The 20,602-nt window shown below is 42.0% G+C and overlaps 1 protein-coding gene across 1 annotated transcript in view; it reads left to right on the forward strand.

Annotated features, from left to right (window-relative positions):
* Positions 1–1,376: 1,376 nt before the first annotated feature.
* KNG1 (kininogen 1) overlaps positions 1,377–20,602 on the forward strand; it is a 29,191-nt gene continuing 9,965 nt past the window's right edge. The window contains exons 1-7 of the mRNA XM_072807761.1: positions 1,377–1,798; positions 5,609–5,719; positions 6,866–6,950; positions 10,099–10,271; positions 11,200–11,307; positions 18,506–18,590; positions 19,501–19,673. Coding sequence (XP_072663862.1) covers positions 1,604–1,798; positions 5,609–5,719; positions 6,866–6,950; positions 10,099–10,271; positions 11,200–11,307; positions 18,506–18,590; positions 19,501–19,673 — 930 coding nt within the window. The 5' untranslated portion in view covers positions 1,377–1,603. The remainder of the gene's footprint in view (positions 1,799–5,608; positions 5,720–6,865; positions 6,951–10,098; positions 10,272–11,199; positions 11,308–18,505; positions 18,591–19,500; positions 19,674–20,602) is intronic.

Genomic DNA, 20,602 nt, shown 5'->3' on the forward strand with positions numbered 1-20,602 from the left:
GACTTAACCTCAGTCCTTGGAGCTCCCTCACCTGCTACTCCCCGTGAAAAGTTGTGCCACCATTCTAGAATTTCATGTCGTGCCAAGTGTTTGGGTGGTGGGCATGAAGGGGAGGTCTGACTCTTCATCACTGGTCCACTAGCTCTCTCCTGCTGGGAGATGCTTACAACCCCATGCACGTCCTTCTTTGGGTCTAGTTTATCAGCTACTCCTGAGTCACAGTGAAGCTATCAGAGCCTCTGCAAGGCCACTAATGAACATGTCTGCCCTGGCTATTCTCTCCATGAGATCTTGCTGCCTTCCCGGCTACGTGGCCAGAAAGCAGGGTAGAGGTGTTCTCTGCTTGAGGCCTCCCAGAGACCTCTGCTCTTCTCAGATCTTCCCTCCAGGCTAAGGGGTAACTTCTCTTTATTCAGTTTTTGTGCCAAATGTCTTTTTCCACCATTAAATGCTCTTTCTTTTCCCTTTTTCCCAAATCAGGGCTCAAGCATTTAGACAAGGGCTAATAAGACTTTGGGCTCACTACCTGACTTACCGAAGCAGTTGCAGGTACATAGTGATGGCAGAAAGTAGAAGTGTGTGTTTGTGTGTGTGTGTGTGTGTGTGTGTGTGTGTATCCGGGCCAGGGGATGGGGGCAGTAGATAGGGGGAAAAAACAAAGGCCAAGAAAGATATGGGTAAATTGTTAGGCTGGGGAAAAAGAGGGGCCCCCAAAGAGACAGAAGCTAAAGCTGGGAGAGAAGGAAATGTGTAGCAGTGTGCAGTACAGGAGGAGCTAGAATCAGAACTTGGGGTTTATCAGAAAGGCTCCTTAGGCTTGGTGAGTAGACATCCAAATCCATCACATCAGAAACAAGAAGCAAGGATGGGGGACACTGGGCTTCACTCAAATCATCTCTTCTTATGCTTCTCTCCTGTCTCCTTCTCCCTGGGGAGCATTTTCTTTTCTAAAATCAATACAATTGAGTGGAGAGAGGCTGACTTGACCAGAGACCATATAGGATGCCCATATTTTAACTTTAGTTGCACCAGTGTCCTGGTGTGGGACTCCTACCATGCACTATGTCCCTGTGCGTGGGCTCCGCAGGCATGCCATGCAATTGGTAGCAGCCCGTTTTTTCTGCAGCTAGATATCTTGCAAAGAAATGATTGAAAGGTATCTGTACGTTGTACTCATTGTTGTCCCATGTAGTGACCTTCATAAAGGGCTTTGGGAAAGTCACTTGGGAAAGGGAATAACAGGTGATTGCTGGTTTTTCCTCCTCCTTTATTAGTTTCTGTTCTGATTTGTTATACAGCATTGTGCAATCACCTGGAAATGTGCCCTGTGCTCCCACGTGCTTCTTGAATGCAAACAAGCAGGTCAACAACCCTGGTGTTGTAATGTCTCCACCTGAAATCTGCTTGGATAACCCAACAGAGCCTTTGGAAATAGGGCAAATAGTGTATGGCAGCAGGAACCCACCAGGATCCGGAGCACTGAGGCAGAGAGATAAGAGTACAGAGGAGATAAAGGGCTGGAAATTGCTAAAATCAGCATTCAAGTTGGCACCAGATTCTTGGTGAAACCCTTCCTCAGCTCCTGGAAGGAGACCGCTAAACCATGAAACTACTTGCTATGCTTTTTCTTTGCTCCAGGCTGCTACCAAGTTTAACCCAGGAGTCCCTCTCAGAAGAAATCGACTGCAATGATGAGGATCTATTTAAGGCTGTGGACACTGCGCTAAAGAAATATAACAGTAGAAACCAAAGTGGCAACCAGTTTGTGTTGTACCGTGTAACAGAAGGCACCAGGACGGTGAGTGAGCTGTGTTTTACCCTGAGACCATTCGAGATACGTGCTGTCAGGCGGAGCCCAGTCCCCCTCGCCCCCCTCAGCAATCACCAAAGAACTGAGAAGCAAAGGTAGAAGCTTATAGCGCATAGAAAAGATCAACACCACTCTTTGCCCCAGGGGTGCGGGGCAGGGTATGATTAGACCTTGGGCGACCAAGCTCGGCTTCCTGGGTGATCAGAAAAGCAAGGTACAGTGAAACAAAGGTAGATGGGGTCATTTGAAAGAAACTATGCAGAGTAGGAGAATCAAGGAACTCAACTGGACCGCAGCAAAAGGACTTACTGGGTGACCAGCGGTAGACCACAATATGAAGACCTCTAGACTTCAGAGGGGAGGGGCTGCTCACGTCGAAGAAATACTATATGATCATGTTTACATATGGAATCTAAAAAAGCCCAACTCACCCAAGCAGAAAGTAGAATGGGATTGCCAGGGGCTCAGGCTGGGGGAAATGGAGGACGCTGGTCAAAGTATACAAACTTCGAGTTATAAGATGAGTAGGTCCTGGGGATCTAATATATGGCATGGTGACTAGAGTTAATTATACTGTCTGTGTGGCTGAATGCATCAAGAGTAACAGCGATGTTCTAGATGGCTTTTAATATTTTTTATAACTAATTGATGCACTCATGTTGGAGACAAATCCTGACAGTGTGTGATTTCAAAAAATACAAATCTTACAGTAGTTTGTTTAAATGAATTTCACTCTAAAATTCTGTGCCTATGATAGTTGGTAGCTGTTACTTTGGCAGAGGAGAAATGTCCAGTCATTTGATATGATCAGGGTAAAGGAAAAAGCCCAGTGAATATATTTTTTTTTTCCTGAAAGTAAAATTGAGCCATTCTGTTTCACAAACTAGTGCAATGATGTAGACATTTGGTCCTGGTCCTTTCAAGTAACAGTTGATTGATGGTCTCTTTATTGGCTGACATCCATGACAAATGTAGTTTTTTGTTCTAAAACATCCATAGAATTACGCTTTACCTTTGCTTTGCCATAGGGGCACCATCTATACCTCCACTGCCTAGTTCTTGAACAAAATCTGAGACCTGGAAGAAACTTGGGAGATTATCTTGATGATCATCCCAGATACAAATAATGTGATGCAAGTAGGCTCTGAGAGTCAGGAGACTTGGGATACGGGGCCAGCTCTGCCTTTCCAAAATGCGGGGGGCTGCCTCAGCCCTGCCCATCTACTCGGGGCCTCCTTTCTCTCAACTACAAAGTGAAGGAAGGGCTAGACGTCTTCACCTCTCTGGTCCCTTGCTGTTTGACATGTCAGGATTTTATATCTGGAAGGCTCACCTAACTTACCACCTTTGCACTTTTTTTTTTTTTTTTGGAAAAAAGTATAGTTGTAGTTGACACAGAGTATTACAGGTTATAGTTCAGGTATACAACACAGAAATTTGACAAGTCTATATATTATGCTGTGCTCACAAGTGTAGCTACCATCTGTCACCATACAACACTACTACAGTTATCATTGACTCTATTCCCTGTGCTATGCCTCTCAATCCCATGACTTGCTCGTTCCATACCTGGAGGCCTGTATCTCCCATGCCCCTTCACCCATTTTACTCATCCCCCCACCCTCCTCTGCGCTGGCAACTATAGTTTTTTCTCTGTATTTAGGAGTCTGTTTCTGCTTTTTGTTTGTTTATTTATCTCATTTTTTTAGATTCCACATATAAGTGAAATGATATTGTATTTGTCTTTCCCTGTCTGGTTTATTTTCCTTAGCATAATACCCTCTAAGTCCATCCATGTTGTCATAAATGGCAAGATCTCATTCTTTTGTATGGCTATGTAATATCCCATTATACATACCATACGTGTGTGTGTGTGTGTATAGATAGATAGATATAGATATAGATATGTGTGTGTGTGGATATATATATGTGTGTGTGTGTGGGTATATATATATATATGTGTGTGTGTATGGATATATATATGTGTGTGTAGATATATATGTGTGTGTGTGTGTGTGGATATATATATGTGTGTGTGTATATATATGTGTATGTGTGTGTATATATATATGTGTGTGTGTGTTATATATATATATATATATATATATATATATATATATATAACCCTGGCTATATCAAACTGCACAAGATCCGGGCATCCCAGAACATCTCTAAGACGATCGCTACATCGCAGAACCATATCTATCTCACTGCTGACAACCTCATCTTGAACCTACAGGATGAAAGTTATATATACATATATATAAATGTACATATATATATATATATATATATATATATATCTTCTTTATCCATCCATCTATTGATGGATGTTGGAGTTGCTTCCATATCTTGGCTATTGTAAATAATGCTGCAATAAACATATGGATGCATACATCTTTTCACATTACTTTTTTGTTCTCTTTGGGCAAATACCCAATAGTAGATTGCTGGATCATATGGTATTTCTATTTTTAATTTTTAAAAGATTTTAAAAGAGAGAGAGGGCACAAGCAGGGGAAGCTCCAGGGGGAGAGGGAGAAGCATGCTCTCCATTGAGCGAGGAGCCCCGACATGGGGCTCAATCCCAGGATCCCTGGACCTTGACCCAAGCCATAAGCAGACACTTAACCTACTGAGCCACCCAGGCACCCCTATTTTTAATTTTTTAAGGAAACTTCATACTGTTTTTTTATGGTGGCTGCACCAATTTATATTCCCACTCACAGAGCAAGAGGGTTCCTTTTCCTCCATGTCCTCATCAACATTTCTTATTTCTTGTCTTTTTGATTCTAGTCATTCTGACAGGTGTTAGGTGATATCTCATTGTAGTCTTGAATTGCATTTCCCTGATTATTAGTGATATTGAGCATCTTTTCAAGTGTCTGTTGGCCATCTATATGTCATCTTTAGAAAAATGTCTATCCGGGTCCTCTGCTTATTTTTTAATTGGATTGTTTGTTTTATTTGGCATTGAGTTATATATGTTCTTTATATATTTTGGATGCTAACCGTTTATCAGATATATAATTTGCAAGTATCTTCTCCAATTCAGTAGGTTGCCTTTTCATTTTGTTGATGGTTTTCTTTGCTGTGCAAAAGCTTTTTATTTTAGTGTGGTCCTAATAATTTATTTTTGCTTTTGTTCCCCTTGCCTGAGAATACATATCTAGAAAGATGTTGCCAAGGTCAATGTCAGAGAAATTACTATGTTTTCTCCTAGGAGTTTTATATTTTCAGATCTCAAAGTCTTTAAAGTGCCTTTGCACTTTAAAAGTTTTATTTATTATCTCATTCATGCTAGAAAAAATAGAAAAACTAAGGCAAATAAAAATACTAAAGTTACCAAAAATTGATCCACCATCTAGAGATAAATACTAACATTTTTTAATGAAAAGCGGCCTCCTGTGTTTTCTTACTGTAAAAGAAATATATTTTATTTTTTAAAAAGACAACTCACAAACATTTGTTTGAAGAAGTGAGACAGCCATACTCCCACCACCGAAAGACATTTTAATAGCTTTGCTTCATAACTTTCCAGACTTTTAAAAGTCACATATGTACCAAAAATTGGTTTCTATAAAAATGGGCTAATACTATGGATACCACTTTGTAACTTACAAATATCTAGGTGTAAATATATTATGAACATTCTTCCAAGTTAATATTTATAACTTTCAGCATTTTTAATAAATGTTTTGCTCTCTTTGAATTAAGTCAAGATCAAACATTCATACCTGCATTGGAGCCCACTCAAATTATTTGCTGTTGGGTCAGTGATGTGTTGCTTTTTTTCAGGACGACCCTGACACATTTTATTCCTTCAAGTACCAGATCAGGGAAGGAAATTGTTCTGTTCAAAGTGGCAAAACCTGGCAGGATTGTGACTACAAAGAATCTACACAAGCTGTAAGTGGGTTGACGGTTCCTGAGCCCCCGGTGTTCTCTGTTGAGACTGGCAGAATTTTTTTTTTTTTTTTTTTTTTTACTAGAGCTGAAGATGGTTAGTATAGTTAGGCTCTTTGTAAGGGATGCATATAAACCCTCAAATGTGTAGAAAAGGCAAGTGTTTGTTGTCTGTGTTCTCGGGCTCTGTGTCAGAGCACAAAGCCCAGCAGTTAAATACAGAGAAAGTCCTCCCATGAGAAGGGGACTCTATCGACCAACTGGGGCAGTAGACCAGGCCCCAAAGAGACAACAGATCAACATTTGGGCCAAGATCCAGGGCTGGTGAAGGGACAGCATGGGTGCTTTATTTGCATGGGCTCTGCCTCCAACTAGCAGACCCCGGAGAGCCTGTGTGCTGCCTCCTAAAGGGGAGCTAACAACGGCCTCATCGGGTTGTTGGAGGATGAAATGAGACACAGTATGCCAAGAAGCTTCTTTTGATAACAATGGCTATCGACGTGCCTGGCACAGCGCAGCTGGTTGTTTTGCCTTAATGAGGGGGGCGTGGGGACAGTGTCTGCTCAGAAGCAGGCGGCTCTTTCCACAGTCCGGGGTCCGCCCCCAGCATGTCACAGCGCTGGCCTCCTGCACGCGGTTTCAACACCGAAATGGGAGGTCAATCAAGAGGAGAGTTTAACGGGCCGGCTCTAAGGCGCTGCATCATTTTGGTGAAAAGGAAACTTGCTTTAAAACCTCACCTTTTGGGCAGCCCGGATGGCTCAGCGGTTTAGGGCCGCCTTCAGCCCATGGCGATGACCTTGGAGACCCGGGATCGAGTCCCACGTTGGGCTCCCTGCGTGGAGCCTGCTTCTCCCTCTCCCTGTGTCTCTGCCTCTACGTCTCTCATGCATAAGTGAATAAAATCTTTAAGATAAGGAAAACCTCGCCTTTTGTACTGTTTCCCCTCCAACGGCTCGTGGAGGTCAGTGGCTTGTAAGAATAATCCTTAGGCTACAAAAACTCATTCTTGGGCCTCAAAACTGTTTTTTAAAAAAAATCTTGGCAAGTTTAAAAGAAAGGCAAAGCTATATTGAGCCACAGTACGAGGTGGATTTCCCGCCTGAAAGGTGGAGATAAATGGCCTCTCTCTCTTTTTGTTCTTTGCAGGCCACGGGAGAATGCTCCGCGACCGTGGGGAAGAGAGGGAAAACGAAGTTCTCCGTGGCTACGCAGACCTGCCAAATCACTCCCGGTGGGTCTTTCCGGTGGCAGAGCAGCGCCGGGCTCCTGCCGGTGTTGGGGCCGCACACTCGGGGAGAGCCCCCAGGAGGCGCCCGGACTCCCCAGGGCTCCCCCTCCCTGCGGCCTGAGCTTCCGACCCGTGGGTTCGGGCTCTGGGCTGGGAACCTTCCTTGGTAACTGCAGACTGACGTTCCTCGTCGAGCACGTGACGTCGGCTTCTCGCCCGTCAGCGCCCCCCGCCCCGTTCTTACAGCCCGCCTCCTCCGGCCTCGGACGGCCCCGAAATAGCGGGGAGAGCGCCTCAGACGCGTCTTCCCGAGGGAGCCCGGGCCCCGGCCTCCACGCCGGCTAGAGACCCGCAGCAGAGGACTCTGCGACCACACGCACCGGGCCACCCCTCTCTGCCTCCTGCTCTAAGCTCGGCCGAAAGGGACATATACCGTGTTCCACACCACTGGCCCGGACTCAGCCTGCTTTCTCGGAGCCGTCCTTCTCCTCCCGCCCCCTGGCTCCTCCTCACGACCCCTGACTCCTCCTCCCACCTCCTAGCTCCCCTTCATGCCTCCTGGCTCCTCCTCCCGCCTCCTGGCTCCTCCTCACACCTCCTGACTCCTCCTCAGGCCTCCTGGCTCCTCCTCACATCTCCTGACTCCTCCTCCGGCCTCCTAGCTCCTCCTCACATCTCCTGGCTCCTCCTCCGGCCTCCTAGCTCCTCCTCACATCTCCTGGCTCTTCCTCCGGCCTCCTAGCTCCTCCTCACATCTCCTGGCTCTTCCTCCGGCCTCCTAGCTCCTCCTCACATCTCCTGGCTCCTCCTCCCACCTCCTGGCTCCTCCTCCCGCCTCCTGGCTCCTCCTCACACCTCCTGGCTCCTCCTCAGGCCTCCTGGCTCCTCCTCACATCTCCTGGCTCCTCCTCCGGCCTCCTAGCTCCTCCTCACATCTCCTGGCTCTTCCTCCGGCCTCCTAGCTCCTCCTCACATCTCCTGGCTCCTCCTCCCACCTCCTGGCTCCTCCTCCCGCCTCCTGGCTCCTCCTCACACCTCCTGGCTCCTCCTCACACCTCCTGACTCCTCCTCAGGCCTCCTGGCTCCTCCTCACATCTCCTGGCTCCTCCTCCGGCCTCCTAGCTCCTCCTCACATCTCCTGGCTCCTCCTCCGGCCTCCTAGCTCCTCCTCACATCTCCTGGCTCCTCCTCCGGCCTCCTAGCTCCTCCTCACATCTCCTGGCTCCTCCTCCGGCCTCCTAGCTCCTCCTCACATCTCCTGGCTCCTCCTCCCACCTCCTGGCTCCTCCTCCCACCTCCTGGCTCCTCCTCACACCTCCTGGCTCCTCCTCCCACCTCCTGGCTCCTCCTCCCGCCTCCTGGCTCCTCCTCACGACCCCACTCCTCCTCCCACCTCCTAGCTCCCCTTCATGCCTCCTGGCTCCTCCTCACACCTCCTGACTCCTCCTCAGGCCTCCTGGCTCCTCCTCCCATCTCCTGGCTCCTCCTCCCGCCTCCTGGCTCCTCCTCACACCTCCTGGCTCCTCCTCACACCTCCTGGCTCCTCCTCAGGCCTCCTAGCTCCTCCTCACATCTCCTGGCTCCTCTTCCCACCTCCTGGCTCCTCCTCCCGCCTCCTGGCTCCTCCTCACACCTCCTGGCTCCTCCTCCCGCCTCCTGGCTCCTCCTCACACCTCCTGACTCCTCCTCACATCTCCTGGCTCCTCCTCCGGCCTCCTAGCTCCTCCTCACATCTCCTGGCTCCTCCTCCGGCCTCCTAGCTCCTCCTCACATCTCCTGGCTCCTCCTCCCACCTCCTGGCTCCTCCTCCCGCCTCCTAGCTCCTCCTCACATCTCCTGGCTCCTCCTCCAGCCTCCTAGCTCCTCCTCCCACCTCCTGCCTGGCTCCTCCTCACATCTCCTATCTCCTCCTCCCTCCTCCTGGCTCCTCCTCCCACCTCCTGGCTCCTCCTCACATCTCCTAGCTCCTCCTCACATCTCCTGGCTCCTCCTCCCACCTCCTGGCTCCTCCTCCCTCCTCCTGGCTCCTCCTCACACCTCCCGGCTCCTCCTCCAGCATCCTAGCTCCTCCTCACGCCTCATAGCTCTTGTCGCCTGGTTGACCTTGACTACTGTTCTGTTCACCCTTCTTAGCTCAGGTCTGTTCTCCTCAGGAAAGTTTTCCCTGAGCTCGCTCTGGGCTCCTGATTTTCCAAGCTCCTGCCGAATTATACTGAGATGATCCGTCTGCAGTTCTGTCTCTCTCACTTGACTTTACTCAACTGCTTCACACCAGTGACCATCACTAGCGAATTAATGTACCCACAGCCTAGCTCAGCACCTGGCTCATTACAGCAGTTGCAAAACATGTTTGTTGGATCGAAGTGATACAGAATGCTATACCCTGAACTGGGCTTCAAGGAGCTTTAATTAATGCTAAAAATAATAAATAATAATGTATCTGTTATGTTTTATTTTTCTAAAGAAAAACATTTATTTTAGAGAGGGTGCGAGAGTGCAGGGGTGGAGGGGTGGGGCGTGGAGGGACAGAAGGAGAGAGATTCTCAGACTCCCCACTGAGCATGAAGCCCCACATGACAGGGGGCACCGTCTTACGATGGATCCTGAAATCATGACCTGAGCGGATATCAAGAGTAGAACACTTAATGGATTGAGCCAGCCAGGTGCCCCAGTGTTTTGCTTTTTATAAGAGGATAAACCCATGTTGCTTCTATAATTTAAAATTACTTTTAAGTAAGATTTTAAAACATTTTATTTATTCATGAGAGACACAGAGACATAGGCAGAGGGAGAAGCAGACTCCCTGTGGGGAGCCTGACGTGGGCCTCGATTCCAGGACCCCAGGATCACGACCTGGGCAGAAGGCAGAGGCTCAACCCCTGAGCCACCCAGGCATCCCACTTTTAAATAATTTTAAAATAACTGTGCACAAAATTATGCACATAAGGTGTTCCTAAGCAAATGAGAGGTTTATTGTGCTGACTAGAAAGCAATCTTGCATCCTCTGTTTTTTTTTTTTTTTTTTTTTCACATAGTAGGATTTACTGGAAAGTTTATGAGGGCCTTCTAAGTTATCTTACGTATTTAGGGCAACGTATCTAAATGCAGGTTTCACTCATTAATGCTGCCCTTTTGCCTGCTCTTTGTCAAGCCGAGGGTCCTGTGGTGACAGCCCAGTATGACTGCCTTGGCTGTGTGCACCCCATCTCAATTGCAAGCCCTGAGCTGGAACCCGTCCTAAGACACGCCATCGAACATTTTAACAACAACACGGATCGCTCCCACCTCTTTGCTCTTAGAGAAGTGAAAAAGGCCCACAGACAGGTTTGTTCTTTAACTTCATTTCGCACAGGAGTCAGTATTACATGTTCTTTGTAGAAACAGCGAAATGGAAAAAGTTACTCTGTCCTTCGGGTTTCAAGAAAACTGTATCATCACCCAGCTGTCATAAGTCAAACACGGCTCTAAAAATTAAATTTTACCTAAAAAGTTGGCACAGCTTTCTGGATATCCTCTAAATTCTAGGTTCACTGGGGGGATAAAAAAGTAAATACTTGCAAATCTGGTCTTTTCATTGCCTCAGTTCACTGAGCCTTTACTGATAGTTGACTGGGCCCCTTGTATTTCAGCCTCCAATTACAAAGGACTCACTTGGGTCGGTAACATACCCTGCTTTTTTTTTTTCTTTTTTCTTTTTCTTTTTCTTTTTCTACATACCCTGCTTTTAATAGACCTTCCAGCTCGTTTTCATGCGACACCTGGGCTCTGCCCAGTTATGTCCCTATCCAGCCGTGTCAGGGCGCAACTAGCCCAGGATGAACCAGGAGAAATCTTATTGCCTAGCAGTCTGGGAACCTGAGGTCCTACCAGTAAAGGCCACCCAAGCTCCAAAGTTTTCTTTAGCCATCTAGAATAGCACTATTAATATTTCACAGATTCAATGGTAGCTTTCCTTCCTGCTGCCTAGAGAAGAAACACTGCTAGGTCTTCCTTAGGGAAACGGAATGACTCCACGTGTATATTGTGTTCCATTGTTAGATGTGTAGGAGTGTGTGTGTGGGGGGGGGTGCTGTGTGGAGGGAGTGAGACTCATAAAGTGTTTGCTAGTTCCTGAGAAATGACTTCTGCCTAGAAGGATCATCGTTCATATTCTTGAGTACGTATGATAGGCCATGCAGCATTCTCTGTTCCTCATGATGCTGTCAATGGTGTTTAAGCTGCCTTTTAAATATTTGATCCAAAATTGTTTCAGGTGGTGACCGGATGGAACTATGAAATTACTTACTCAATTGAGCAAACGAATTGTTCCAAGGAGAATTATCTATTCTTAACTCCAGACTGCAAGTCCCTTCTGAATGGTGTAAGTAGGCAACAATCTAATTATAAAGTTCTTAGCATTTTGTGTCTGGTCTTTCCAGGTGTGGGAACCCTCAGCTATGTAGAAAGTCTCGGTCGCTAAAATGTTAGATGGTATTTACCGATTCACATTCCCTTGGGAACTCCGAAGCTCTCATACTGATCAAGCTGCCTTACCCACCTAGTCAAAGAGTCTACACACCCTAGCAGAGCACTTACAGATGTCAGCAGGGACTATGAGAGCCTGAAACAAAAAGATGCCATGATCAAGTTGTCTTTTCATGCCTTCCCTTTCCTGTCTCCGTTTCTTCTCCATGTGCCCTATGTCCTTACTCCCAAGCTCTACTCAGAACAGTCCCTCACCTCCAACTTGTCTCTGCTTGCTTTCTTACCTTTCCTCCCCTGCCTTTATCTCTAATAAACACAGCCCAAGTCTCTATCCCTCAGTGACTCTTTCTGGGATGCTATCCTGTTGTCTGAACCAAAATTATGTTCAAAGAGAGGATCTCAAGGTAATGGTCATTAGTGCATATTAAGATGGCTAAGGCCTGATGACTTCCCCGGAAATAATAGAAATATTGGTCTATTAGCAGAAGACACTGTTTAAGCAATGGATTGGTGCAAGCCCTTTAACTTAGAAATTTGAATTCTAGAATTATGTGTGAAGAAAATGAGAAATTCTGGGGCACCTGGGTGGCTCAATCAGTTAAATACCTGCCTTCAGCTCGGGTCATGATCTCAGGGTCCTGGGATCGAGCCCCACATCAGGCTCCCTGCTCAGTGGGAAGTCTGCTTCTTTCCCTCTGCCCCTCCCCCTGCTCATGCTCTCTCTCTCTCTCTCAAATAAATACAAATCTTTAAAAAAAATAAAGAAAATGAGAAATCCAGACAGCAATAATTTCAGCATTATTATTAATAGAGAAACATTGGAAGTGGCTTATATCTTCAACGGTAGGGAATGAATGGTTAAGTAAATTGCAGTATATCTGTAGAGTAGGATATATGCAGCCATTAAAATTACATTTCTAGTTTTTAGTGACGGTAAAATGGTCATAATCTGTTAAGTAAAAAACAAAAAAGTAGGGTACAAAAGTATACATACACAATCATTCAAATATATAAAGTAAATGTAACTATAAGTGGTGAGAAACTAATATGCCAAAACATAAAATATAGTTAACTTTCAGTTGGAAATACAGGTGCTTTTTCTAATTCTTCATACTTTTTGGAACTCTTCAATACTTTTCAGTGTCTCTGGTGAAGTATACATTTATTTCATAATTGGGGGGAAAGTTAAAAGGGTTAAAAGAGTAAAAAGACAACCCGCAGAGTGGGAGACAATATTTGCAAATCCCTTCTTTGGTACGAGTTTAGTATGAAGAACATATTTAAAAACCCCTATACTGCAACAACAAAAAGACAACCCAATTTTAAAATGGGCAATGGAAAAATAAATAAATAGATAGATAGATAGATAAATAAATAAATAAATAAATAAATAATTCAAGCCACAGGATGGTTTTAAGTTTTATAATTGGAAAATAATAGGTGTTGGGGAGGACGTGGAGAAACTGGAACTTTTGTATATTGCTGGTGGGAATGTAAAAATGATGCAGCCGCTGTGGAAAACAGTTTGGCAGCTCCCCTAAAAGATAAACAGAGAATTACCATACAACCCAACAAATGCATGCCTAGGTGTATATACCCAAACAAATTGAAAACAGATACTTGTATGCCAACATTCATTGCAGTATTATTCACAATAGTCCAAAAGTGGAAACAACCCAAAGTCTCGTCAACAGATGAATGAGTACACAAAATGGGATATATGTATAAAACAATGGAAAATTCTTTAGCCAAAGAAAGAAATACTGACACATGCTACAACATGACTAAAACTTGAAAACATTACACTAAATGAAAGAAACCAGACACGAAAGGATGAATGTTGCATGATTCCAGTTATATGAAATATCGAAAATATGCAAATTCATAGAGACAAAAAGTAGATTAGAGTTTATCAGGGGCTGGAGGAGGGAGAATGGGAATTTATTGTTTAATGAGTACAGAATTTGCATTTGGGGTGATGAACACTTGGAAATGGATAGTGGTGATGGCAGCACACCACTGGGAATGTAACTAATGCCACTGAATTATGCATTTTTTAATGGTTAAAATAGCAAATTTTACATTGTATGTATTTTACCATAATAAGAAATAGTAAAAAGAGAGAGGAATTGGGATCCCTGAGTGGCGCAGCGGTTTAGCGCCTGCCTTTGGCCCAGGGCGTGATCCTGGAGACCCAGGATCGAATCCCACATCGGGCTCCCGGTTAATGGAGCCTGCTTCTCCCTCTGCCTGTGTCTCTGCCTCTCTCTCTCTCTCTCTCTGTGTGTGTGTGACTATCATAAATAAATAAAAATTAAAAAAAAAAAAAGAGAGAGAGGAATTCTCCAGAAACGTATGCTCTCACTACTATTTCACTTTGTCAGTTTGATTCAAGTCTGGTCATTGAAGCATCTGGCTATTCACAATAGCCAAGATTTTGAAGAGACGAAAGTGTCCATCGATAGATAAGTGTATAAATAAATCTTGGTGAATATTACTCAGCCATGAAAAATGAAATCTTGCCATTTGTCACAACATGGATGGAACTAGAGGATATTATGCTAAGTGAAATAAGTCAGAGAAAGACACTACTGTATGATTTTACTTATGTGGATTCTAAAAAACAAAAGAAGGGTGCCTGGGTGGCTCAGTGGTTGAGCATCTGCCTTTGGCTCAGGGCGTGATCCCAGGGTCCTCGGATCGAGTCCCACGTCGGGCTCCCCGCATGGAGCCTGCTTCTCCCTCTGCCTGTGTCTCTGCCTCTCTCCCTATGTCTCTCATGAATAAATAAATAAAATCTTAAAAATTAAAAAAATTAAAAACAAAGCAAATAACAGAAACAGACATACAGATACAGGAAACAAACTATTGATTGCCAGAAGGGAGAGGGTTTGGGCAGCAGGTGAAATAGATGAAGAAGGGGGGTAAAAAGTACAAACCTCCAGTTATAAAACAATTAAGTCATGGGGCTGTATGTAGTGTACAGAATAGAGAAGATAGTCAATAATATTGTAATAACTTTGTATGGCAACAGATGGTAACTAGACTTATGGGGATCGTTTTGTAAAGTATAAAATTGTTGAATCGGGGGCACCCGGGCGGCTCAGTTAAGCATCTGGCTCTTGGTTTCAGCTCAGGTTGTGACCTCAGGATCCTGAGATCAAGTCCTCTGTGGAGAGTGGGCTTTCCCTCTCCCTCTTCTGCCCCTTCCCCCTGCTTGAGCTCTCCCTCTCTCTCTCTCTCTCTCTCAAATAAATAAATAAATCTTTTTAAAAATATTTAATCACTGTGATGTACACCTGAAACTAATATCAATTATACTTCAGTTTTTTTCAAAAGGCTCTTAAAACTCTTTATATAGGTTAACTGTATGCTGAATGTATCAGTTTCTATTCTATCAGCAATGCATACCCCAGATAGAATTCAGTATCAAAAAAAAAAAAAAAAAACTCTTAGGGGCACCTGGCTGGCTCAGTTGTCAGAGCATGCAACTCTTGATCTTGGGGTCATGAGTTCAAGCCCCACCTTAAGGATAGAGTTTACTTTTTAAAAAATGAATTAGAAAGTCATGAAGATTAAAAAAAAAAACTTAGCTAATTTCATAGACAAAAACCTTTCTAGTTTTCATTTTATCAGTCAACAGTGTGGTTAATATGCACTTATTTAACCACTATATTTTCATACATTTGTTAGAAATTTATGAGTTGAATTTATAAATTGTCTTCTGTATTCCTTAACCATTTCTTTTTTGGAATAAATCTTAAAGATTTGGAAAACAGTATTTCTATAGTAAAGGTATCAGTGCTTTGTCATAGTTTCTGTTGTTTACTTTTTAGTTTTCATTATGGTATTTCTGGACTTACAAATAGTTTTTGTTTATAGGTTGCAAAATTTACCAATATTTTCATTTTGAATTTTTCTACCATTTGCTCAGCAGTCACCTCATTTTTGTTTCTCCTAGTTTGTCTACAGTCAGTATTTTATCATGTAACTTTTGATCCTATCTGGAATTAATTTTAATGTATCTTGTAATTTTTTCAGTTTTTTAAAGAGAATAACCAGATATCTCAACAATCTTCCCTTCTACATAAATTCGTGACAATCTTCATTCCATAATTGTCTCTTCCAAAAAATTTCTTCTCTGTTTCTGTACCAATACCACCACCCATAGCTTCACAGAAAGTTTAAATATGTGATTTATTATCTAGTGTTTATATCTTCAAAAGCAACCTTAGAATAAGTTTGTGAGAAAAACTTACATTGCCACATAGATTGGAATTGGATTACATGCCTAAATTAATTTGAGGAGAACTGGCATATATGCTCTTTAATCTTTTTAGTCAAGAATTTGGTATACATCTCTGTTTAGACAAGATTCATTTTATAATTCTAAAGTGGTGGGATATTTAAAATATATATACCTAGAATATTGCTCACTAATGATATTTCTAGGTTTTGTTTTCTTTTGTTTGTTTTTGGTTATTGTCATCAGAAATTAAACCCTTTTGTTTTTATTTTCTTCTATTATTGGAAACAAATGTATACATTTTTATGCATTTTTCTTACATCCAGCAACTTCACTGAATTCTTATTAGCTCTAACAGCTTTTCATTGATTCTTTGATTGTTGTATGTATACAATAATATCTTATGCAAAAAATGTTTTTTCTTTTCTGAAACTCATTTTTTTGTTCCATGTCTTAATGAATTGACCCAAATAGACAGACATAATTTCTTAAATACCAGTGATCACACACCATCATGTTTTATTCCTGATTTTATTGGGAAAGCCTCTAGAATTTTGTCATTATGTATAATACTTGCTGTGGGTTCCAGTAGACGTTCTTTATCATGTTAAGGAAGCCTCCTAACATTCCTGTTCTTTAAAGAATTTTGTTCTATTTGTTTTCTTCTTAAATAAGGAATTGATATTGAATTCAGCAAATGGTTTAGAATAGACTTTAAAATATCATACTATGTTTTCCTAATTTAATCTGTTAGGTTGTTTTAACAACTTTCCTAAAGTAATCTTTAGGTCCCTAAATTAAATTCTGTTTGTTTGGTGTTAATTATTCTTTAGATATGCATTTGGATTCTATTTCTAGCTTAGGAATTCTACATCTATATTTAGAAGTGAAAGGAGTTTAGCAGTTTTCTGGGTGTGTGTTTGTATATTCATTCTATTTTTTCAAGTTTCGATGTCGGGGTTATAATTTTACAGAATGAAAATAGTTTGCCATTATTTTAATTTCCTAAGTTAATTTTTTTAGTCATCTCTACACTCAACGTGGCTCAAACCAACAACCCTGAGATCAAGTCACATGCTCTATCTAGTAAGCCAACCATGCACCTCCACCACTCTTTTCTATATTCAGAAACAGTTTATACAACAGGGAAATATATATACTTCTTTAATTTTTAAAAGTATTCATCCATAAAATATCTACATTGTTTGGAGGTGAGAAGTGGAATGTAAGTTTAGAGTAGGAGTAGCATTCTTTTCTTTTCTAATCATTGGTCCATTCAGGTTTTCTTCTTGTTTTTAAGTCAGTTGGTTATTTATAGGGTTCCAGAAAATTATCTATTTCTTTGGAATTTAAATTATCATACACTTGTTCATGATATTCTCTAGTATTTTTATACTTCCCTGTATACTTTGCTATGTTGCCTTTTTTATGTGCTTGATTTTTCCCTACCTCAAGAGTGATCTTTTGAATTTATTATTTAATGCTAGTGCTTTCTGTTTTCAAACTTCTCAGTCTTTCCTTTACCTTCATTGTTTTCTCATTTTCCCAAAGCCTGTTCATTATTATTTTTCTTTAACTTTTGATATAAACACCTAGACTTTGGATTGTTTTGTTTTGTTCTTGCCTCTCCCCTTAAATTATGAAAGAATATAAAACCACGAGTTAATGCTAAATGGTGCTCTGGCAACATGATGTGGAATTTGTTTTGTCTTTTATTTTTTCCTTATCCAAGGAATCCTAACTATTTAAGTAAATGTGTCTATATTTCCAAGCAGCTAGTCCTTATTTGTTTATTTGTTTAAACTTACATTATTAATTTTCAGGGAGTTTTCTTTTTCTTTTTGGTGCTGAAGCCAAAGAGCATGGCCATGTTATTTCTGATTTGCTAAATTTATTGAGCCTTTTTTGTGAACTAGTGTGGAAGTGATTAAAAATTTTGTACCACACTTATGAAAGAGTCATTTTAAATCCTGTGCATCATATGAAAGTATGATTGAAGTATATCTTTATTATGTTATTCAAGCCTTCTATGACCTTATTTATTTTTTTAATCCATCTGGCCTGTCTTAGATTTATGGTGTACATTAATTTTTCCCACCACAACGATTTTTATCCATTTCTATTCCTATATGTTTTCTGCTTTATTTATCCTGATTCTGGGCTTCTATACTACGTGTTTTATAAAAATAAAATAATCAGGACGCCTGGGTGGCTCAGCGGTTGAGTGTCTGCCTTTTACTCAGGGCATGATCCCAGAGTCCTGGGATCGAGTCCCGCATCGGGCTCTCTGCATGGAGCCTGCCTCTCTGTGTTTCTCATAAATAAATAAAATCTTTAAAAGAAATAAAATAAAATAATCTTTCTTGCTATCTTTGTGAGTTTTTCATTATCTTGAATTTTACTTTTTCCAGTATTAATGATGCTTTAGCTCTTATTTTGTCATATTTGCCTCCTATAGCTTTGCTCATCCAATATATTTAAATTTGATCTTTTTTATTATAAGATATTAAACTTGAAGATGTAATACATTAATTTTGTTTTTAGCTTAATCTAAAAGTCTTGCCTTTTTAAAAGGCATATCTGTTCACTTATATGGTTATTATTTCTCTACTAGGTATTCTTGTCATCTTGATTCACGTTCCTATGGGCTTGCCACTGTGTTTGTTGTTGATACTGTTAACTAATTGTTTTTTATTTTCACTTTGCAATCAGACTATATTTTGTTTTCATTTTCTATGTGATGATTTGTAAGGCCAACATCCTATTTTGAGTTATACAAGTTGTTTATGTTAAAGGTTCTTAAAAATGTTTTTTTACTTTTTGTATTTATATATATATTTAAAACCAGGATATCGGTGAATGTACAGATCATGCACACATGGATCTTCAGCTAAGAATTGCTTCTTTCTCGCAGAAGTGTGAACTCTTTCCAGGTATGAGGTGATACATATTAATGCTCTACTACTGCCTGTTGGTCACTGACAGCTGGCAAAGTCTTTCCCCAGGAGTTGTGCTTTGGTTTCCATGTCATGCCACAAAGTCTAGCTGATTGGCAGACCTTTCCAAGAACACCTGACCCCATCTCTGCCCACCTGTGCTGCAGCAGGATGCAGCTGACACTGCTCTGCAAGTAGCCAGGAGGGATTATGGTGAACACAAGGCGAAATGGCCGGCTGCTGGGTACAACACCAGCTGATCTTCCTTGTGTGCAACATGTCCCTATGTCAGGTGCTGTAAATTGGGAAAGCTGCATCTCATTTTTAACCACTTAGAGTAAAATCTTTTCAATGAAAGATTTTTTTTTAACCTACATGTTTTAATGGAGGGGAAGGGAAATACTGCAAGATTATATAAGGTCAAGTCCTCATTTCTTTTTTTTTTCTTTTTTTTTTTTTTTTAAGTCCTCATTTCTTATACCAAGAGTTGCCTTTTCTCATTCCTGAGAGATAGTTGGATGCATTCCATGATGAGAAGCACTACTGAAGCTGCCTCCTCACCAGAATCATAGGACTTAAAATTTTCCCACTAGAGAGTCATTCCTTTAAGTAAGATTTGCTCTTTACAAGTTCTATCAAAGATACAAAAACTTAGGAAAAGTACAGTGTATTGATTGAGCCACTAACATCTACTGATTAAATGTTTCCCTGAACACACTTGGCTCTGAGAAGAGGGAAAGAGGAGAGGCCATAAGGTAAAAGTCAGACAGACAACCTCTACACACTCACTACTGAGCCTTGGGCTGTCCCATGACCCCCTTAAATGAATGTCAGATCACGTGCAGGGGCTACTGGGCTAGACTTTTCCTTCCCCTGCACATGCTAACTTAAAACTTGTTTCTTTCAGGGGAAGATTTTGTACAACCACCTTCCAGGATTTGCCTTGGCTGCCCCAAAAAAATACCTGTTGACAGCCCAGAGCTGGAGGTGCCTCTGACTCATTCCATTGCAAAGCTTAACGCAGAGAATAATGGAACTTTCTATTTCAAGATTGACAGTGTGCAAAATGCAACAGTACAGGTCTGTAAATTATGCTACAAAAGTAGTGATGTTATAGCCTATGTGCAAATTGCTGACTCGTTTTGCCATTGTCCTTGGCTCTGCACAGAGAACCAGCATACCTGGGGAATAGGTTTTGGGAGATTTGAATTTCAAGTGCCAGCCTCGCTGCATTCTTTGTGTGTGATCTCGGGAAAGTCACTTCAAACATGTTATTCCATTTTCTATCTGTAAACAATAGGGGTGAGGATCAAATAAGAACATATAATGTCAAAAAAAAAGAACATATAATGTGAATCATTTTTCAAACTCCAAAGTGCTCTGTAATTACTAGCCACTATTATATAATTAACAAAATTCAGTGCTAGGAGAAGCAAGACTTACTCTCTACCTTTCTAGACTCATTCTCATAGTAGTATTGCTTAGTGCCTTGGGCTTGGCCTCATTGGTCTGTCATTGTCCAGACTCTTCACATTCTCACCTGCATGTCATTTCTACCCTGCCTTGAGTGCCCTTCCCTCCTACAGATGTACCCTCTGGGAATTCATCTCTCTCTCTCCATGTCCTGTCAATAGAGGCTAAAGAGTGTCCTATTCCGGGGGTCAGGAGACCCAGCTCTACCAAAATACCACCACCATCCTGAGTGATCTTGGAGCCACTCGGACTCACTCAACTCTTGTGGTGCCATCTGAAAAATGAGTGGCTGGATTACTAGACCCAAATTCATTCCACTCCAGCAGCCTATAACCAATGTTTTTATGGACAAAGTCGCATGATAGATCTCACAACTGGCTTCCCTAAATACCAGCTAAAGAAAAGTAATCAAAATAGAACCACACTTTTACACCAAAATAACATAATCTTTATAAACTGGTGAAAGAAGTATCACTAAAAAAAAAAATCATGCTTTTGGCTCAATATTGAATTTGTAGAAATATAAACTAGAAGGA

This window comes from Canis lupus, chromosome 31, assembly GCF_048164855.1.
Source record: "Canis lupus baileyi chromosome 31, mCanLup2.hap1, whole genome shotgun sequence".
Classification (NCBI taxonomy): domain Eukaryota; kingdom Metazoa; phylum Chordata; class Mammalia; order Carnivora; family Canidae; genus Canis; species Canis lupus.